The sequence below is a fragment of the Musca domestica genome, unplaced genomic scaffold (assembly GCF_030504385.1).
Source record: "Musca domestica strain aabys unplaced genomic scaffold, Musca_domestica.polishedcontigs.V.1.1 1, whole genome shotgun sequence".
In the NCBI taxonomy this organism is placed as follows: domain Eukaryota; kingdom Metazoa; phylum Arthropoda; class Insecta; order Diptera; family Muscidae; genus Musca; species Musca domestica.
This window is the reverse complement of record NW_026712114.1, coordinates 12,077,263-12,095,600: the sequence shown is the minus strand read 5'-3', so window position 1 is coordinate 12,095,600 and position 18,338 is coordinate 12,077,263. Positions and strand designations below refer to the sequence as shown.

At 36.0% G+C, this 18,338-nt stretch overlaps 1 protein-coding gene across 2 annotated transcripts; it reads right to left on the bottom strand.

The window, feature by feature from the left end:
• Positions 1–1,960: 1,960 nt before the first annotated feature.
• Positions 1,961–17,832, bottom strand: LOC101898440 (intermembrane lipid transfer protein VPS13B). 2 transcript variants are annotated; one of them, XM_011295090.3, is made up of 13 exons: positions 17,069–17,832; positions 16,399–17,008; positions 14,832–16,338; positions 13,566–14,768; positions 12,248–13,337; positions 10,688–12,181; positions 10,464–10,620; positions 6,720–7,996; positions 6,162–6,247; positions 4,587–6,101; positions 4,370–4,524; positions 2,514–4,298; positions 1,961–2,448 (listed from the first exon to the last, which is right to left on the bottom strand). In XM_011295090.3, the coding sequence occupies exons 1-13, from the start codon at positions 17,734–17,736 to the stop codon at positions 2,209–2,211; spliced, it is 11,787 nt and encodes a 3,928-aa protein (XP_011293392.2). In that variant the 5' UTR covers positions 17,737–17,832; the 3' UTR covers positions 1,961–2,208. The 2 variants fall into 2 exon arrangements, with proteins under 2 accessions (XP_011293392.2, XP_019893080.2); XM_020037521.2 differs by lacking the exons at positions 1,961–2,448; positions 2,514–4,298; positions 4,370–4,524; ... (5 more) ...; positions 12,248–13,337; positions 13,566–14,768 and having other exon boundaries at positions 15,795–15,965; positions 16,033–16,338.
• Between the last annotated feature and the right edge of the window lie 506 nt (positions 17,833–18,338).

Genomic DNA, 18,338 nt, shown 5'->3' with positions numbered 1-18,338 from the left:
GAAAAAAATGGTTATCATTTTACAATACCGAACACCATTGATTGTTTGCGCTTGACCTGCCTTTTTTTCATAAAAAAAGCCCAAAAACTACATCACACAGCGACACCTTGAGGATGCATTTGATTCTGGTGAATCACGCGAGGATTTTCAAAACCATATAGCCCCGATATAACGGAACTTCCCGATATTCGGTATTTTGATAATTTTGGCGACATTATTCAACGGAATTGTTTCAAATTTGGCATTACTACAACCTATGAGAGAAAATTGTCTGTGCAGATCCACGTATTCGTATATCTCCCATATAACGGTACATCCCGATATTCGTTATTTGATGATTTTAGCTACATTAATCATTGATTTTTTTAAGACCCTAATAAACGGCTACATTCGGCATTTTTATTATATGTTAACAGAATTTTTAACGGAATTCTATTTCACCCGCTAAATATTATTCGATGACCATCTAATAGCCCTAATATCTAGCCGCATGAAAAATTCCGGGTCGATTAGTATTTAATTGTGGTTTAATTGTGGTTGTTGTAGCCACTGCAAAATCAAGAAATTTTTTGTTTTTGATTCATTTCAACCCCTAAATATTTTGCCATCATCTTCAAAAACAAAAAACTTCTGTTCTGACCTAAGAAAGATCGATCCTTAATTGCGACCTGTATCGTGACATGGACAGATACACATAGCTAGATCGACTCAGCTCGGCGAGAAATGAAAGATCAGTATACACCTTTCTACGTCTTTGACTAATATTTCGAGGTGTTTAAAACTGGTTGGCCCGAACAAATTTAGTTTTGAAGGGTATAAAAACAGAAGACACATTTACATCGTAAAGTAACCTAAATTAAGAGTAAAGGGAAGGGAAAACTTCCACATTTATTAAAATTTTTGTAGTTCTTGCATTTTAGATATAATGTCTTCGGCAATATTACGGATAACAATACAATAATTATTTTGGACGAAAATTTTAACTCTCAAGCGACCCAATAATGATGTATTTTAGATCCTTTTAAAAATAGATTTAAAATTCCTATTAAACGGAATCGTAGCAAGCCAAATGGTTCTATAAAATTCTACTGTAGGTTCTAAAATATTTAGTGGACTGTAATAAATTCCCTAATTACTAAGGATAGAATTTTTTAACATTCAAATCAACACCAACTAGATGAGCGTATATCATCATTGAATTCCATGCTACAAAATATAATGTGTTTTTAATATCGCTTTGAAGTCAAGTAGTTGCCAAAATAAACCACAATGTTGTTTGGTAAAAACGTTTGATACTAATTAGTTAGATGTTTGCACTTTCACCTTTAATTTCGCAACATTTGATGCTATGCCATTATAGAGTAGTGTGAAACGTGTATTGCATTTTTTTAGCTCTTTATGTGAAAGAAGAAAATGAAATGTATTTGTTACTCGGAATGCTTAATACGTGTAGTTTTTTTAATTGAACCAATAGTTATTAACGTAAATTCATTTAATGCAAAGAATTTGAAGCTTTAAAATGAACACATTACATAAAAATCAACACGATTGCAAATTGTGGGAACAAAAGGCTTTCCACACGATGAGACAGTGACGAAGTTTAATTTTTAGATAATTTAAGGCTTTAAACGGCAATATTCCACATAATTAAAATATAAAATCAAAAAGGAATTTTCAAGATTTTGAGAACAAAAGGCCTCGTACTATTTGCCCATAACAGTGACAATTTTTTTTTTTTTTTTTTAATTGATATGCTCTTTTATATCCTCAATCATAGTGTGGAGAATATATTTAATTTATCATTCCGCTGAATCTGCAAATTACAGCTGGGTTTGTTCAAAATTTACGGCGAATTTGTAACCATTTGACATCTGACCCCACATATATGTACGTTCGAAGCTATTTATTGAGATCAAAAGTTGATGTTTTTGCTGAAATTCATCTAAATGCCAATACGAAATCTATGAAAAAGTTTTTATATATTATGAACAAAATCGTATTACAGTGTCTTTGTATATAAATCATTATATACAATAAATTAAATACAGTCTTATATCCAGAAAATCGTTAGACAAAAACAAAACGCTTATTACAAAATATGTCTTTTTGTTATGCTTTTTAAAATTCAATAATGAAAAAAGAGCAATTTTGAATTCTCTACATTCTACTATTACAATAATAATGATAAGATAATGTGTATGCACTGTGTTAATTTAGATATTTGGAATTTAGAATTTTAAAATAGCGTAAAATATATTCACCCAAATGTTCGCTTATGTAAAATGTCCAATCCAATGTTTGTGAGCGTTTATAATTCGATGTGCTATGCATTAAATCATTCGATTCGTTGGAGGTATGCAACAAATCGGAGAACAGAGAATCTGAAGTAATTTTAATGGATGAGGTGTGTAGGAAATTCATAATACGTTCATTGGTAAAATCGGCGTCCTGAAAAATAAAACAAAAACATTTAGCATACTATTGAGAAAATATAAATGTTCAATATAGCTTACCTCTTCCATATCTTCTCTTTCCTTTGTGAGTCGCACATAATATTTGGTTTTGTCATTATTATCTGCCGTAACCTGCACCTTGTCTAGAGGTAAGGCAAACAGCAATCTACTTGCCTCCGCCTCAATAATGGCAAAAATTCTTGAGGTTAGAAAAACATAACCTCTTTTTAGGTGATCTTCATCACTCAGGGTTACATCGTGATAGAATAAAATCTGATCACATGACATTTCAATGGGTAATATCTTCCATGTACGATAACCGGACGGTTCCAGTGACAAATTTCGTAATGTGGATGGTGACCTTTGTTTTGGCATAGCATTGAATCCCACCGTCTGCAACATGCCTTGACCAGCCAAGGCCAAAAGTTCAGCAGCACCACTAATGGGTTTGGTAAATGCTCCCACCAAACCTTTGCTAAGACCAGTAAAAACTTCCACCGTGGAACGAGCCTCTAAAGTGTGATGTGCCAAACCACCAACAGCTCCCAGCATGCTAATCCCCAAACCGGTCATACCTTGTGAGAGACCTTCCGTAAAACCTTGTGGCCTAGAACGGCGAAGAGCCTCTGTTCGTTCTATGTGTTCCTCATCCAATGTCAAACGATCCAAATTTCGGGCCACCGAGGCAGCTAATTTTGTTACTGAATTGACGGTACCAGCCGTTACATTTTTCAGCAATGAAGCGGAGCCTTGTGTTATACCAACTATAAAGCCCCATGGGCCACGGAAAAGACCCCTCACCGGCAAGGAAACAAAATCTTTCAGGCCGGTGGTAACTGATCTTGCCAAACCACTGGGGCTACCAAGAATTTCCAAAGAACCCACAACCCAGCCAGCACCAAAAATAGCACCCGACAAGTAATGCATGCCCAAATTTTGGCCAAATTTCATGGGCATAGTCAGCAAATGGCTTCGTTCATATGACGAGAATGACAATGGGGAGTGATCCAAAGCGATATACAAACGTACAGAGGTGTGTACAGATAGTAAAACGCTCATTGGCTCGATACAAAAATATCTCAATTGTAAAGGCTCAGCTGTATACAAGGCAGCTCGGGCAACATCATTTGGTATACACAATTGATTGCCAATCAGTTCAATGCGTTCCATTTTCGATTTTGGACGATAGGCACAGTTGGATGGCTCACACTCAACTAGGGCATCCAAGAAATCCGTAATGTACGCATCTTCTATGTAAGCCCGCACCGGAGTAAAATGACACCTTAGGGAACATATTTTGAATTCATCTTCAAAGAGTTTAAGCTTCAAGCTTATCATGGGAGATTTCTCAGCTAGATATTTATAATAGCTTCCCAGATAATAGGGTTCAGGCAAGAGATCATTACGTTGATACAACTCTTGGGCACACAGTATGACGGGAAAATCATATTTTCCGGTTGAGAACAATTGATTGTCAATTTGTAGGTTAGGTATTACAACATTCAGGAGACGTTCATCTTCCGAGTCATCGTAGGCCATCGCAAAATCATCCGCATATAAACTGAAAACTTCTTGTTTCATATATTGCCTTTGGGCGCTGTCCGTATGAAGACTGAGAACTATCTCCTTAATGAAAAGTCGAAGTTTGGTATCCGGTCGAGGTGTACATTCATTGCGAAAATGATGGCATACATCGGGTTTGGAGAATTGTGGAGTTTCTGTATATAGTTTAGTAATTGTTGTGTCTGTGGTACTTTTGTATTCTTTATTTCCAGAACAGTCTATTGACTTGGGTTCCGTAGTAGACAACCGCAAACGTAAATCTTTAACCGAAAATTCCATTTGCTAAAAATATGAAATTTAAATTGTATTGAAAAAATAACATTCAGTTTAATTTGCCACTAATTCTATCTTACCTGAGATATGTAATAAATATTTAGCCGTATTACTCGATGTTTATCACAGATTATAACCTTAACATCCCCATGTCCCGGAATATGCAGGAATTTTTTCCATGTCTTATCCAAACGAATTGGCTTTGACCATTTAATGGTCTTCTTAGTGGAGGCATCTGTGAACCAATTTTTAATAGGTAAAAAATATAATTCTCCAAATGGAATTCATCTAACTTACCATCATACAATGCCAAAGTGATGTTACACAACGTGGAATCGACTTCAGGAAATCGAATGTACCACTCAGGTGGTGTGTAGTAACATTTGCTTTGCTTCGGTATCATGTGATACCATTCCAAGTGTTTGCCATCATATTCAGGAGTGGTTGAAGAAACTTTACTATTTTCCGAGGCGTTAGTTTGGGCAACAATAAATGCACAATCGGTTTGATTGTTAACCAAAACGGCGGGTGAGGGATCTTCCGAAATACTTAAATAATATAAGCCCTCGTGTTCGATGAGTGAAACCATCAAAGCAAATGATTCATTTCCGCGCTGTACACTCACACATTTTCTATTAAACGGCAATGCCAGTGGTATGGGTATTGAAATATCCGCATCTTCTTCCATTTTAATTACCACAAAATATACAAAAGCTGTATCCACTGAACGTGAAGCACTCTCAAAATTGATATCACAAAAAGTGGTCAGCGATAGGCCAATACTGCTATACCATTTGTAGGTTGGGTTAACCGGTATATTAGGAGCTTTTTCATTTAATCTCTGGATATTGCAACGCATTACATTCTCCTTGTGGTCCATGGCAAATGGCAAGAGATAAAGTGGTATTTTGGTATAATTTACTACACCAAATTTAGAACTTAATTTCAAAATTTTACAATTATTTTCAGTGTTTAGTTTTAAGACAAATTTGAACACCTCCTTGTCTCGAAGGATGACAATATCGGTGACATCTCCCTCTGTCAAAACATAATAACGTTTGCATTGATTAGACAGGGCATTTTCAAAAAATATTGGCAACGAATAATTCCATGAAGCATCATGGCGAATGCCAATAACAAAACCTTGAGAAATATTAAACAACATTTCCAGTTGATTGGCACCAATTGAAATTTGTTTGGTTTCCTGTTGCGTTGACGCCTCAAATTGCTTTAATTGTATCTCCACGCCTGTGCCATTTATAAACATTCCCCAAGGCGCCACCTCCAAATTGAGAGTACATGAAAATTCTCTGCTCACTTGAGTATTATATATTACATCACTTTCTGCGAAATTTTGTGAAATGCGTTTAACCTTCAACTCTTCTTCATTTTCTAAAGGCCAATTCTTGGCCAAAGGTTTTGCCAAAACATTTAATGCATTCTCTATCGTCCATTTGTGTTCATCATACCAAAAGAATTTTTGCCAATCCAACGATCTTAAACGTAGCGTATAATTATCCTGTGATGATGCACTCAATGGAAATTCATAGTTGAATTTTAGCGGATGTTCTGTTAAATGTGTAGCTGATGCATCCAAAATATATTGTCCTCCCTGTCCCAATAAACTAAATTCTTGTCCGGTAGTTACTTCCTTTGCTTGAATGGCACAATTTAACTTGGATGTTATTTCGAAGATTGGCCAAATGGTAATTAGGATTTTTTGTGGATACGTCGAATCGTTCGATAAAGTGGTTATATCTTCTCGCAAAATTCTTACCCAAAAGCTGATGAATTCATTATTAGTGACCGGAACTACAAAAAGGAAGAGTAAATTGATGAACTAATTTTAAACATGGACAATTTTAGTCTCACCTTTAACCAACCAAGGTAATTTTTTGTTCATTTTCAGTGGTATATCTCCGGTGCGGGCTCTCACTTTATTATCTGCTAATCTTAATCTGAAACATAACAATAATAAAAAAAATTGAAGTTAATGTTTTTTCTGTTAGAAATCCTTAGACGGGACTGAATGTAAGAAACATCTCTCTCCAGTAAATGGACAGACGTGCTTTGCGTCTTTATATCGATCCAAAGGAAGCATGATCTTGATTATGTTCACATATTTATAAATGTTTTTATAAAGAGCCTAAATTCTTGCATTGCGAAATTTTTTTGAATACCAATAACAATTCACCAGTGCATCTATGCGAATTTCTTTCACATTAGAGTGCTTAGGGTTGAATTATTCATCGGAATCTTTTTCCATTGTCATCTGTAGTTTTAACACACTCACACACACACACTTGAAACCCAAAATGCATGGATTACAAGAACACACACAACGAGAATTAAGAACATTTTTACATTTTTACATTTAAATTTTCCAAACTATTTGAACCTTAGAAAATTTATTTCAAACCAATCACTTACCTCATGCTTATATTCGTATTGCGATTGACATTATAATAAAATGAATTTCTGCCATTCCGCTCGATAAAATATTCCAATGGTTTATTTGTCTCATCGTACACTTTTCCCTCTTGGCGAAATTCCAAACGCAGATTATGCTCAACCATTGAAATCAACTCAATTTGGCCCTGAATCAAGACACATATTTGCGAACCGGATAACTTTTTCGATTTAATTATAATGCACTTTTGTCCAATGCAGAATGTTTGTGACATTGTTTCGTTATCGAATTTAAATGGAATATGTATTGATTCGGATGTATCCACAGTGTTGGTTTCCTCATCGGATATATACAAAGTTAAATCTTGACTACTGCAATCACTGCGAAAAGAATACATACAGCATTCTTTGGGACTTAATGGTATGCGTTCGTGTGTACCGGACTGGCCGAAAGCCATGGCGGTCATTGTACGATTTACCACAATACATTTCGGTATTAGAACATGATGTACACGCCGCTCATTCTTATCCAGACATTCTTCCCAATGTTGCTTGGACGAGAGCAGGGTATGCAGCACCGATGGACCCAAATTGAAACGTAAACGATCACATACGAAATTAACGTTTACGATATTTTTCTTTTGATCCATTTCCAAATATGTCTGAATAGTTGTTTCCTCCAGCAACGGCAACATATTAAAAAATCCATAGTCCAAATATTTAATGTGGGCCGTCAGCGACACATTGGCATTGTATTTCTGACGGCTATAAACAACGCCATGCATTTTAATATTTTGTAGAGAGAACACCAAAAAGGCTTGGGATATTTTTAAATTATTGGCCAAATGATAATTCCTCAACGTGACCGGCAATTCATCATTATCGTTGGGTTTATTCAACAGGTTCACATATACCGTATTGAAACTTAACAATGTTTGTATTTTCGGCACCGATTTTGATTGGAATGTTGTGTCTACCCGCATACAGGCAACTAATACTTTTGGATGTAACATAAAATCAGAATCTTTGCGACCCTTGCCCAATATTTCTTCAATGTTCATATTCGAAATCGATTGCAATTCTTCATCTTCTTCACTGGTATCGAAACATTCGCCATCGACGGAAACCAGCGATTGTAAAATTACCACCCGCCATATGGTGGCACAAATTTCACGTTCGGGTAATTTAATTTCTTTGGAATTGGTTTCCGAAAGCCAAAAATCACAAAAATGTAGAAATTGTTCATGCACCTCACTAAAATATTCCATACGACATCGTATGTGTATTGGATTAGAGACCTGTAAATAAAATGACGAGATATAAGATATCAGGGAGGCGTATGAGTACTACAATAGCATATACATATTAATAATTCGCTTTCCAGGTACCAAATGCAACTCTAGTACTATCGACTAAAAAATGTATAGAAAGAAACTATTTTCGGAAAATTCTGTTCAGCAGATGTCTATCATGTGTGAAAAGTGAAAATCATTTAGTTAATATATTAATATTTATAAACTGAAAACCATCCTTAGCCATCCTAAACCATCCTTAGCCATACAGATGAAAAAACTGCAACCAACTTAAGACTGCTTTCTTAAGCACTCGTCCGACAGCTGTTAAAATTATTCCAGTGACAGCTCATTATATTGTTTACAAGCGTACAAAAGCATTTTACTTTGATAATTTTCCAGAAAAAAAGTTATTCGTGATGGAATTCAAGCGTGATAGTGTGATTTCTTTACATTTGGCTGGAAAACCACAAGTTTCTATCGTCAGAGCACTCCAGCATTTAAATGTGAATAAATCTTTTGTGTCTCGTACCATCGCTCGTTACTGTGATACTGGTAACGTAGCCCGATGTCAAGGAAGTGGACGGAAGAAAACAAACAAATGGTTCGAAAAGTGAAGAAGCGACTTGATCGAAACAGGCGTCGCAGTGGCCGAAAAATGGCTAGTGAGCTGAATCGCAATATTCCATTCGGCAAATATTGAAAAATGAGCTCGGGATAAAGCCATTGAAATTCCAAAATTTCAAAAGATCTAAAGAGTTGCTTCCTTGGCCAAAAGTGGTGAACTGCAGAATTTGGTTTTCTCCCATGAGAAAACATTCGTTGTCCGGCAGTTTGAAAACAAACAAAATGATCGTGTTTACTTGCCAAAGAGGTAAGCTGAAAATGTGCACCTTCGGTTGACCACCAGAACACAAGCGCCAGCCATGATGATTTGGGCCGCCATAACAGCCGATGGTCGCTCTCCGGTCATATTAATCGACAATGGCATCAGAAAATTTGGCAATTTCCAAAAAAAAAAAAAATAGAATCCATTAAAAATTCTGTTAAAATCTTAAAAATACCGAATGCCTATATGACAACGTGGACCTGCACAGGCAACTTTTGTCATAAGTTATTACAATATTTAAATGCGAAACTTAAAGAAAAATCTGTTTATAATGTAGCTAAAATCATAAAAATACCGAATATAGGGGGTACCATTATATGGGGGCTATACGAAGACGTGGACCTGCACAGACAAATTTCTGGCATGGGATGAAGTATTCATTACGAACTTCACATGCGAAATTTAAAACAATCCCGGTAAATAATGTCGCTAAAATCATCAAAATTCCGAATATCGGGGGGTACGGTATATGGGGGCTATACGAAGACGTGGACCTACATGGCCCATTTTCTGTTTTATGCTGCACGAACTTCAAATACCAAATTTTAAACGATTCCGTTAAATAATGTCGCTAAAATCATCAAAATACCGAATATCGGGGGGTACCATTATATGGGGGCTATATGAAGACGTGGACCTACATGGCTCATTTTTTGACTTAGGATGTAGTTTTCATTGTGAACTTCAAATACCAAATTTGGAACGATTCCGTTAAATAATGTCGCTAAAATCATCAAAAAACCGAATGTCGGGGGGTACCGTTATATGGGGGCTATACAAAGACGTGGACCTGCACAGATAATTTTCTGTTGTAGGCTGTAGTATCCATTACGAACTTCAAATGCCAAATTTGAAACAATTCCGGTGAATAATGTCGCTAAAATCATCAAAATACCGAATATGGGGAGGTACCGTTCTATGGGGGCTATATGATAACTTGGACCTACATGGCTCATTTACGAACTTAACTTACCTACTGGCAAAATAAACATGTGTGCAAAATTTTAGCCTTCTATTTCAATTTGATCAAAAGATAGCGTGATTAAAACAGACAGACAGGCAGACGGACATGGCTAAATCGTCTTAGAATTTTACGCTGATCAAGAATATATATACTTTGTTGGGTCTGACATGAGTATTTCGAGGAATTACAAACGGAATGACAAAATTAATATACCCTCCATAGTATGGTGAAGAATATAAAAAGGTAAAAATTATGGCGTTTGACTTTGTTGCAGTTTTTTTTATCTCACCCTGTACTATAAACTGTACAATACGCGATGACATCGACAAATTAATAAATTGAATTCTAGGATAATGAATATATATTTTCGAAGTCGGGAAGGCTGTTGCGGTCAAAAAGAAACTGATTTGGTACCCTTTGATAGAAAAGAAAAAATGAATTGCGCCTACATACACATTTTTAGTCTAGGCTAGTAACCAACTCATTTGTAAGTAGCATCGAAACTAATTCGGTACAAATGCCAATATGAAATGCTACAACAACAAATCATTTTTTCCCCTTTATCATCTTCCACAAATAGCGAACTCATGTAAACTTTCAATCAAATGTCGCTAACTTACCGCCATTGGCACTGGGTATATGTGTATTTTACACATTTTTCTTGGCTGTGGATAACGCCAGCAAATAATACCATAGTCCTTTTTGATAATTTGCACTTGATAGGGCAATGGAAGTACTGCATCAGACATTAGTTCCACAAATTGGAAAGCACCAGCTCTACAAACAAAAATACAATACAAAATTCACACAACCAAAGACAATAGCACATTACATTCGAACATACCTTAAATCGTCCTGATAAAATTCTTCTCGTTTCAGACTCTTGTTGTTTTTAATAAATGAATTTATATTCGGATACTTAAGTTGACGCAAAACTTGACGATTTATTTCGCGGCCATAGTTTTCATGTAAATTTAAAGCTTGGAAGTGTTGCAATTGTTTTTGAGCATATGCAGCTATTGAGGACAAATCCGTTAAGGCTTGTTGCATTTGTTTTAGAATTGAAACTCCCAAATCGATTTGTATAACATTAAATTTACAAATAACATTGATCAAGGGTAAACGATTCCAGGGTTCGCTAACAAAATCAATGGAACCCCTCAACGACATGGGATGTAGGAAAATTTTACGATTTGTGCGTAAATATACTGCGGCCAATGAATATTTTACAGAACACTTTTCGGGTCGTGTTAAATACTTTAAATTAACTTTTAGTTCGTTGAGATTTAAATTAGTTTCGTAATCGGTGTGATTGGTTAGCTTGAGTCCAATATTATTACACTTAATATTTAAACGATCGGCGTTTAAAGTATTGGTTTTCATAAGCATAATTTTGGATAGACGATGTACGGGTCCTTGTTGGAAAGTACACAAAGTTGTAGCTGTGTTCGTGTGTATACAATTGTAGATTATCATAAGATTTTTACACATTTCCTCTATGTAAGATTGACTTAAGGTTATGACCAGCGGTTTCGATAAATCAATATCGATTTCCAGCATTTTCAATTTGGTTTGACTGGCTTTGTATGTCAACAATGCCGGTGGTATTCCGGTTGAACTCAATTCCCCAGGTTTTGTATCAATTATGGCTTCACAAAACTGTTCTACGGGGGGTGATGGGCTTGCAAAATTCCCCGAAGACCAGTTGCAGTTATGAATCTGTGGCAAAAATAACTTTAAATTGAATACCGAAAAATTTACCACAGAATCATAAATATTTTGGGTAACCATAAAACTTGGTTGTGAAATTGTCATGGACATTAAAGGCTTGACCAATGGTTCATTATTTTCCAGTGATAGCTCATGTCCTTCCTGTGTACAAGATGAATCGTATATTTTGAATGTAAATACCCCGGCCAACAATGAAATAGATTTGGGAAGATTTCTTTTGTTGCCAATAACAGTATGGGTTTTTATGGGTGGATAGATTGGTGGAAATTTATCCAATGGAATGTGGGTATTGTTTTGAGTCTTTAATACTTCTTTTGTTGGTAATGAGTGTGTCACAGATGGTTTGGAATTTAACGACTGTACACCAGAATCTGTTTTTATTTGAGGTTCACCGTCTTCATCAATCGATTCGAATTGTGATGCTGATCCCAAGCGGCTAAAACGTCGAATTTCTGATGTATTTACAATATTTTTCTGCTTCTCTGTTTTCGTTATGCGCATATTCAAATGATCTATGTTTGCCATAGATTCCATTTGTATTTTAGAATGTGGCGTTAAACGTCTTGTAGAGGAATTCAATTTTCTATTGCATATATTACGTATCGACCTGAAATGTTAATATTCAATTATTTTGCTCATTTTATATTTTATGGAGCAAAATAGGAATACTTACTCGGATATTTGTTGGAATTTTCGCCAATGACTCGCAAACATTTGCAACTGATCTGTACTTATATTGGTAACCATATCCGATGAACAATTAAACTCTAAAGCCTCTCCGCATATAAGTATATTGTTGTAAACAATATTTGGGGCATAAATAACAATGAGTGTAAAATTTTTAAATATTTCAGCCAAACGCAATGATTGTTTACGTTCGGGATTGTTCCACTCCACAGCTGGATTTGTGTGAAAGTTATGATCCTTATTACGCATATGTGTTAAAATTTCATGCCAATTGCCAGAGGCTGCCGAAAACTTTCTCAGAGTCAATTCATATTGACGATCTTCCACCATTGATCCCGGTATACTTAAAATACCCATTGAGGCCGCTTTACCATAAACATCTGGCCTCTGTGGTTTACGCTGCAGGGGATTTTGCAAATTGGGCGTAACATTAATACTATCTATTTTACATATTAATACTGAGCATTGCTGTTGCATTAGATTCGCTAAGGGAAAATAACATGTTATGCCTTTGCTTTCAAAGTGGACTAGGGGCAAGTCGGCAGCTTTTACAATGGTGGGGGCATTGTTCTTTTTGTCTTGCTGACAGTTTCGCTCTTCATCACTCGCATTTTTCCATATCAATGCACACAAAGGCTCCAAAAACTCTTGTATACAATCAAAATCCACAATGATTTCCATCGCCTGCATTATGACAACTATTTCACTTATAAAACGATCCATTTCTCCTTTACGTTTAACACCAATACGTTTGTAGAAATCTCTTAAGCACACCTTGGTAATGACAATATTTAAAAACGGAAGATCGGTGGTTTCGGCAATCATACGGACTCGAATACGCTCCTGTGCCAACCATTCATTCGGCGACTTTTGATTATAATAATTTAGATTGAAATTTCCTATTTTATTAGTATATTTTGTAAAATCTTGTCCCTGATCAACAGTGCAAAGGAAATCTTCAAGTTCCAAAACGATTTTACTACGTTGAGGCTGCTCGAAAGAATTGACCACTTCAACTATGATTTTTGTCACCGTCCATTGGCAGAAAAGGGAGAGTTTGTTCAACAGTGATTTATCTAAAATAGAAAAGAAAAATAAAATGGAGGTTTAAAAATTTAAATCTCTTTAAAATGTATTTTACTGAAAAACGCAAAATTTAAGAATTGGGCCACACTGGCTAGCGTCTCCTTTTTTTGTTGCTCTATACAACATTATAAATTGAAATTGTCTCCAATGGCCTTTTGACGTTTAAGTTTTATTACTTGAGCCTCGCTCATGGCTTTTCAGCTTTGACAACTACTTACACTCATTTGCTGGCTTTGAAGAAATATCCGAGTTCGAATCGAGATCCATAAACTCCTTAATATGATGATGATCTTCAGTTAGGGTAAGAATTTTAACTGGTTGCTTATTGCTCCTCGCACTTGCTGTATCCCGCTTGGCAACAAATATTACAGATGCCAAATCCAAAACATTTATAAAATGTTGAAAATGATTCTGCAAGGTATTTATATTATTGGCATACATATATACGGTGGAGGAATCCAAATGTAAATTTAAACATATTAATTCCACAACTTTATCTCCACTCGGGCAACCTTCGGCATTTCCAGCTGGCTTTGTGCCAACTTTTGGCAATGATGGTGTGGCCGATGATGAGTCTTTGCAATGTTCACTGCCCGAAAATATTTCCTTTAACGAGCCGGATGAAACCGAAGAATTTTCGTGAGATTTTGAGGCATGATCCGAAATGGGATTTTTTGATTTTGGCTTGTTACTGCGTGGCGATGACTGCTGTTGCTGATTCGATTTAAAAGTCGGTGAAGTATATTGTGAAAGATTTGTGGGTATTGTTGGATTTTGTTTGCGTTTGTTCATGGCCACGGTAACCGTTGTTTGCCATGGCTGCAATGCAGCGAAAAGCTGATCGTTTATACTGGTCTCTATAGACAAATCTAGAAATTGTATTGTCCAATTAAAGGTGGTCTTTGTGTTCAGCGGCGGATTCACCTTTAAACGCAAACTAGAACGTGTAATATACTCGGCGAATGAGGATTTCAAAACTATACGGGGTAAAGTAAAACGTGTATAGTCCACGACTTTATCCTTAGACAAGTATTTGTGATTTGTTATGTCCATTTGACTTTGTGCTATTTCCATGTAAATTATAATCGTATTAAATTGTTTGAAATAATTTTTAATTTTTTCTTCATCCGTCTCTTTGTTTTCCTTAGGAGTGCTGTCGGCTTTGATTTCTTCGGTTAAAAGAGGATCCGTTGTTGTGTATTCGATTCGTTCATCCTTTTCCGAGCTACAGTGTATTGTCTCTTCCGGATGGGATATTTTTCGCAGAGAATTTGAATTGCGTGATGATTTTCTACCAAATACCTGTGGCATAGAAGGATTTGTTTGATATGCTGTTGAATGGGCTGAACTGGTGTGTTGACTGCTAGGAACGGGAGGATTTTGAACTGTTTGGCTTTGTAATTCAGTTTCGACAGAGAACTCTAAAAAAATAAAAAAACAATATGGGTAATTTTATTAGCAATCAGACATTTTAATCGATTTACCTCTACTGAAGCGTTCATCTTCTTTGCAAAGTAATGAAAGAAAATCCAATAACTGTTTATTGCAATTCAGATAGAACTTTTCCATCCATATGCCAATTGCCATTTTATCAGCTTCTTTCGTTTCTCTTTTTCCAGCTTTCGTTTCTCCAGAGAGTCCGGGGTATTGTATGTGGATTTCCAGCCATTTACTTTGGTTGTTGTGAATCTTAGCTGTCGTATTGAATATGTTATAACGTTGCAACTGAACAGATTTTCTTTCCAATAATACATCAGAATTCACGGCTTGCAAATGAGCATTCCATATGTCAAAGGTGTGATAGAAACGTCGTTTAACTTGTAGTTTGCTAAATAAACAACTCAATGCTGTGGAATCTGCCATTTCGTATGGATGATTCAAAATTGTCGATATTTTAATCAATAACTCTGGACGATATCTCCACAGGCTGTCATACAAATACAGTAAAGCAAATAACTCTCTTTTTGAAAATTCCATTTTAATATGATCACATTGTAAATCTAATTTTTTAATGGAAACTTCATCGGTTTTCCAATGTTGCGGTTGCAATAATTTGCCATAGCTCATATTTAGTTTAGGTATAGTTATTAGACGTATGGATGTGTCCTTGGAAGGCGCCATTAGACTCAGTGTTAAGTCCATAACATTCAGTTCATAATTATCATAACAGGCGTTGAGTAGTTCCTGGGGTTTATCTGGTAGTTGACATGTTGTATGTACTAATTTGTCTGGATTTATAGGCGTGGTTAGATTAACTTCAATTAAATCAAAATTTACCAAAAGAAAAGGCAGGGAATTTTTAATAGCTGACGGTAAACGCCTGTGTGGTCGATTGCTTTGCAGGGGTGCTTCTGTTTTGGCAAATATTTCCACTTGCATATATTTCAAATCTATTTTATATCTACACAAAGGCACACCCTGCATGAGGGCATCATAGTCCTCTACCAAGGGAGGATGTAGTTTTGGTGAACCATCTGTGACACTCTGACTTCGCCCACCACCACCACCACCAATATGCGTTTCTGAAGGTTCATTACATGCCGTAGCCAAATCTTGATGGTATGTTGCTATAGCCTTTGATTTGGCTGTTGTACTTGTATCATGTATTTCGATTTTCTCTGCATTTGATGAATATGCAATTGATGAATCATATAAATCTATGAAATGTTGTATTATATTTTTAACCTGCATAAATGTTTCATTCAAACGAAATGTAATGCCCGAGGATAAGAGACGACATTGCTTGTGTATATCAGGGATTTTCATTCCACTAATATTTGCGGTAATATTGGCATCTTTAGATTCACAATATCCTGTTGGCGAGCGATATGTTATAATATCTAAAGCAAAGACAGGGCTACGAAAGATCAGATAGTCATCTGTGATGCGTGTAACATAGTCATCATAATTTGTGACACCCCAGCCACGATCTGCAATCATACACTGTTCATCGAACAGTGATTTGTCTATGAAGGAACGCATATTGGTATACTGAAAATTGTAACAACATAAACATTAACATTAATGATAAATATATTTTTATTGACTTACTGGTGACGTTTCCAACAATGCCAAGGATTCCGGTGTATCTTCGGTACGGTACTGACCCAAAGGTTCAACATATATCGAAGATAACCCGGCTTTGGTGCTGCACCAATCGATTTCTTTCACAGCCACGCGTTCAAAATACAAACCACCAAAAGTAAAACGTACAATTGGTGTATAACGGATACGCTTTATGCCTCCCATTATTGCATCATTAATGAATTCGGAATTTTTTAATGTAAAATTCAACTCTTCAATATAAATGCCCACATCTTTTGTATGTCCCGGGACATCATCACTGCCACTGTCAACTTCATCGGGTTCTTCGAACGTAAAACTGGGTAATAAGTTCCATGCCCATGATAAATATGATGATCCTGATGTGTCCGTTGCTCTGTCGGCAACACGTTCCTTATTCGAGCAACACAAATCATCGTCCGTACTGCTGTCTCCTGATAATGACGTAAGGAATTTGATAAGGCGCATCAGCATTGGAATTTGCAATGAGGACAAATTTAAATCAAGGGCCTGTGTAAAAATTCCTATACGTGTTATACTACTGGTAGCTAGGGAGCTACTGTTGTATTTGCGCAGAAATCGTATCTCTAAAGTGCATCTTAATAAAGTTAAATCAACATTATTAATGTTTTCCGAAACAGGTACTTCACATACTTACCTATACAAGACCGGTTCCTGGCAAACATCAATTTGGCCAGCAGAATTTCGTTTGTCCAAACATATGGTCAAGTCGGAGATATTAATTAGTTTTCGCATTAACACTTTATGCGGATTGACATCAACCATGGCTGGCTGCCATAGCTCATTGGCCGGACAATAGCTCAAGTATTGCACATTCATTGAGACCACAATATCCTCTTCAACATATTTCAATATAATATTCTGGCACTGCACATTGATATTATTGACAATTTTCATGGCCAAGCCAGAGCTCATGCTTGATGTTTCATCATCTTTACGTTCTGCCTTTGCTGCACCCTCCATCACACTGGTGTGTTGGGGAGAATTTCCAGCTGATGATTTGGCACCATGTTCTTCTGTTTTGGCCTTCAGAACAAATTCTATGGTGTTGATGAGTACCTTGATGGGTTCCGAAGTTATCTTTGTCCATGGCACCTGTATGACCAACTCATGTATATGTCCCGACAGAAATTCAAAGGGCAAACTCAATTCTTGTTCCAAAACATCTAAACGCAAATCTAGATTTTGGAATGTAACTTCGCCCTCCCACAAAGACACTTGAAAATCTTGCGGTCGTATATTTTTAACATATTTCGCCAAGTAATTTAGAATAATTGGTGTTATATAGGATTCAATCTTGAACATTATGAAATTTGTATTTTTTTGCAATTGTTAAAATTTTACATGATTATTTTAAAAATATTTAATTTGCTCAATTTTTCCCTTGTAGACACAGACACGTCAAATAAAAACGACAATCAGATACGGATTGACACATACATGCTTAGAAAAATAAGGAATAATGAAATGTTCGATAAATATCAGTAATCAAAACAAAACCGAAATAATCACAACAAAACCAAAGATAAGGGTTACGAAGATCGACTTCGGTTTATAAAATAACCTATTATTGCCATACTATTTATGAAAACGCCCAAAAGTTACCAAGCCTCCGTTTACAAATGTTCTCTTCCAGAACATGAACGAATCTAAAATATTACTAAGATAACAGCTTTTTCATGATATCGGAAAAAATTACAAAGCTTGATTACAGCAAGTTCAGGAAAAAAACAAGAATACTTATGGGTACCGAAGTTATCTTTGTCCATGGCACCGGTATGACCAACTCATGTATATGTCCCGATAGAAATTCAAATGACAAACTCAAGCTGCAAATACATAAAGAGCTTGAAGTCATGGCTAGGCATATTAATGTCAAATTATAATGGAAAACGACGGCAGGATTT

Bases quoted from the DNA above. Each gene is read 5' to 3' on its own strand.
- LOC101898440 (XM_011295090.3), bottom strand. From the start codon at position 17,736: ATGTTCAAGATTGAATCCTATATAACACCAATTATTCTAAATTACTTG. The intron at 16,339-16,398 runs GTAAGTCAATAA...TACAATTTTCAG, and splicing joins CATTGTTGGAAACGTCACCA to TATACCAATATGCGTTCCTT. The intron at 6,102-6,161 runs GTGAGACTAAAA...TCCTTTTTGTAG, and splicing joins ATTACCTTGGTTGGTTAAAG to TTCCGGTCACTAATAATGAA.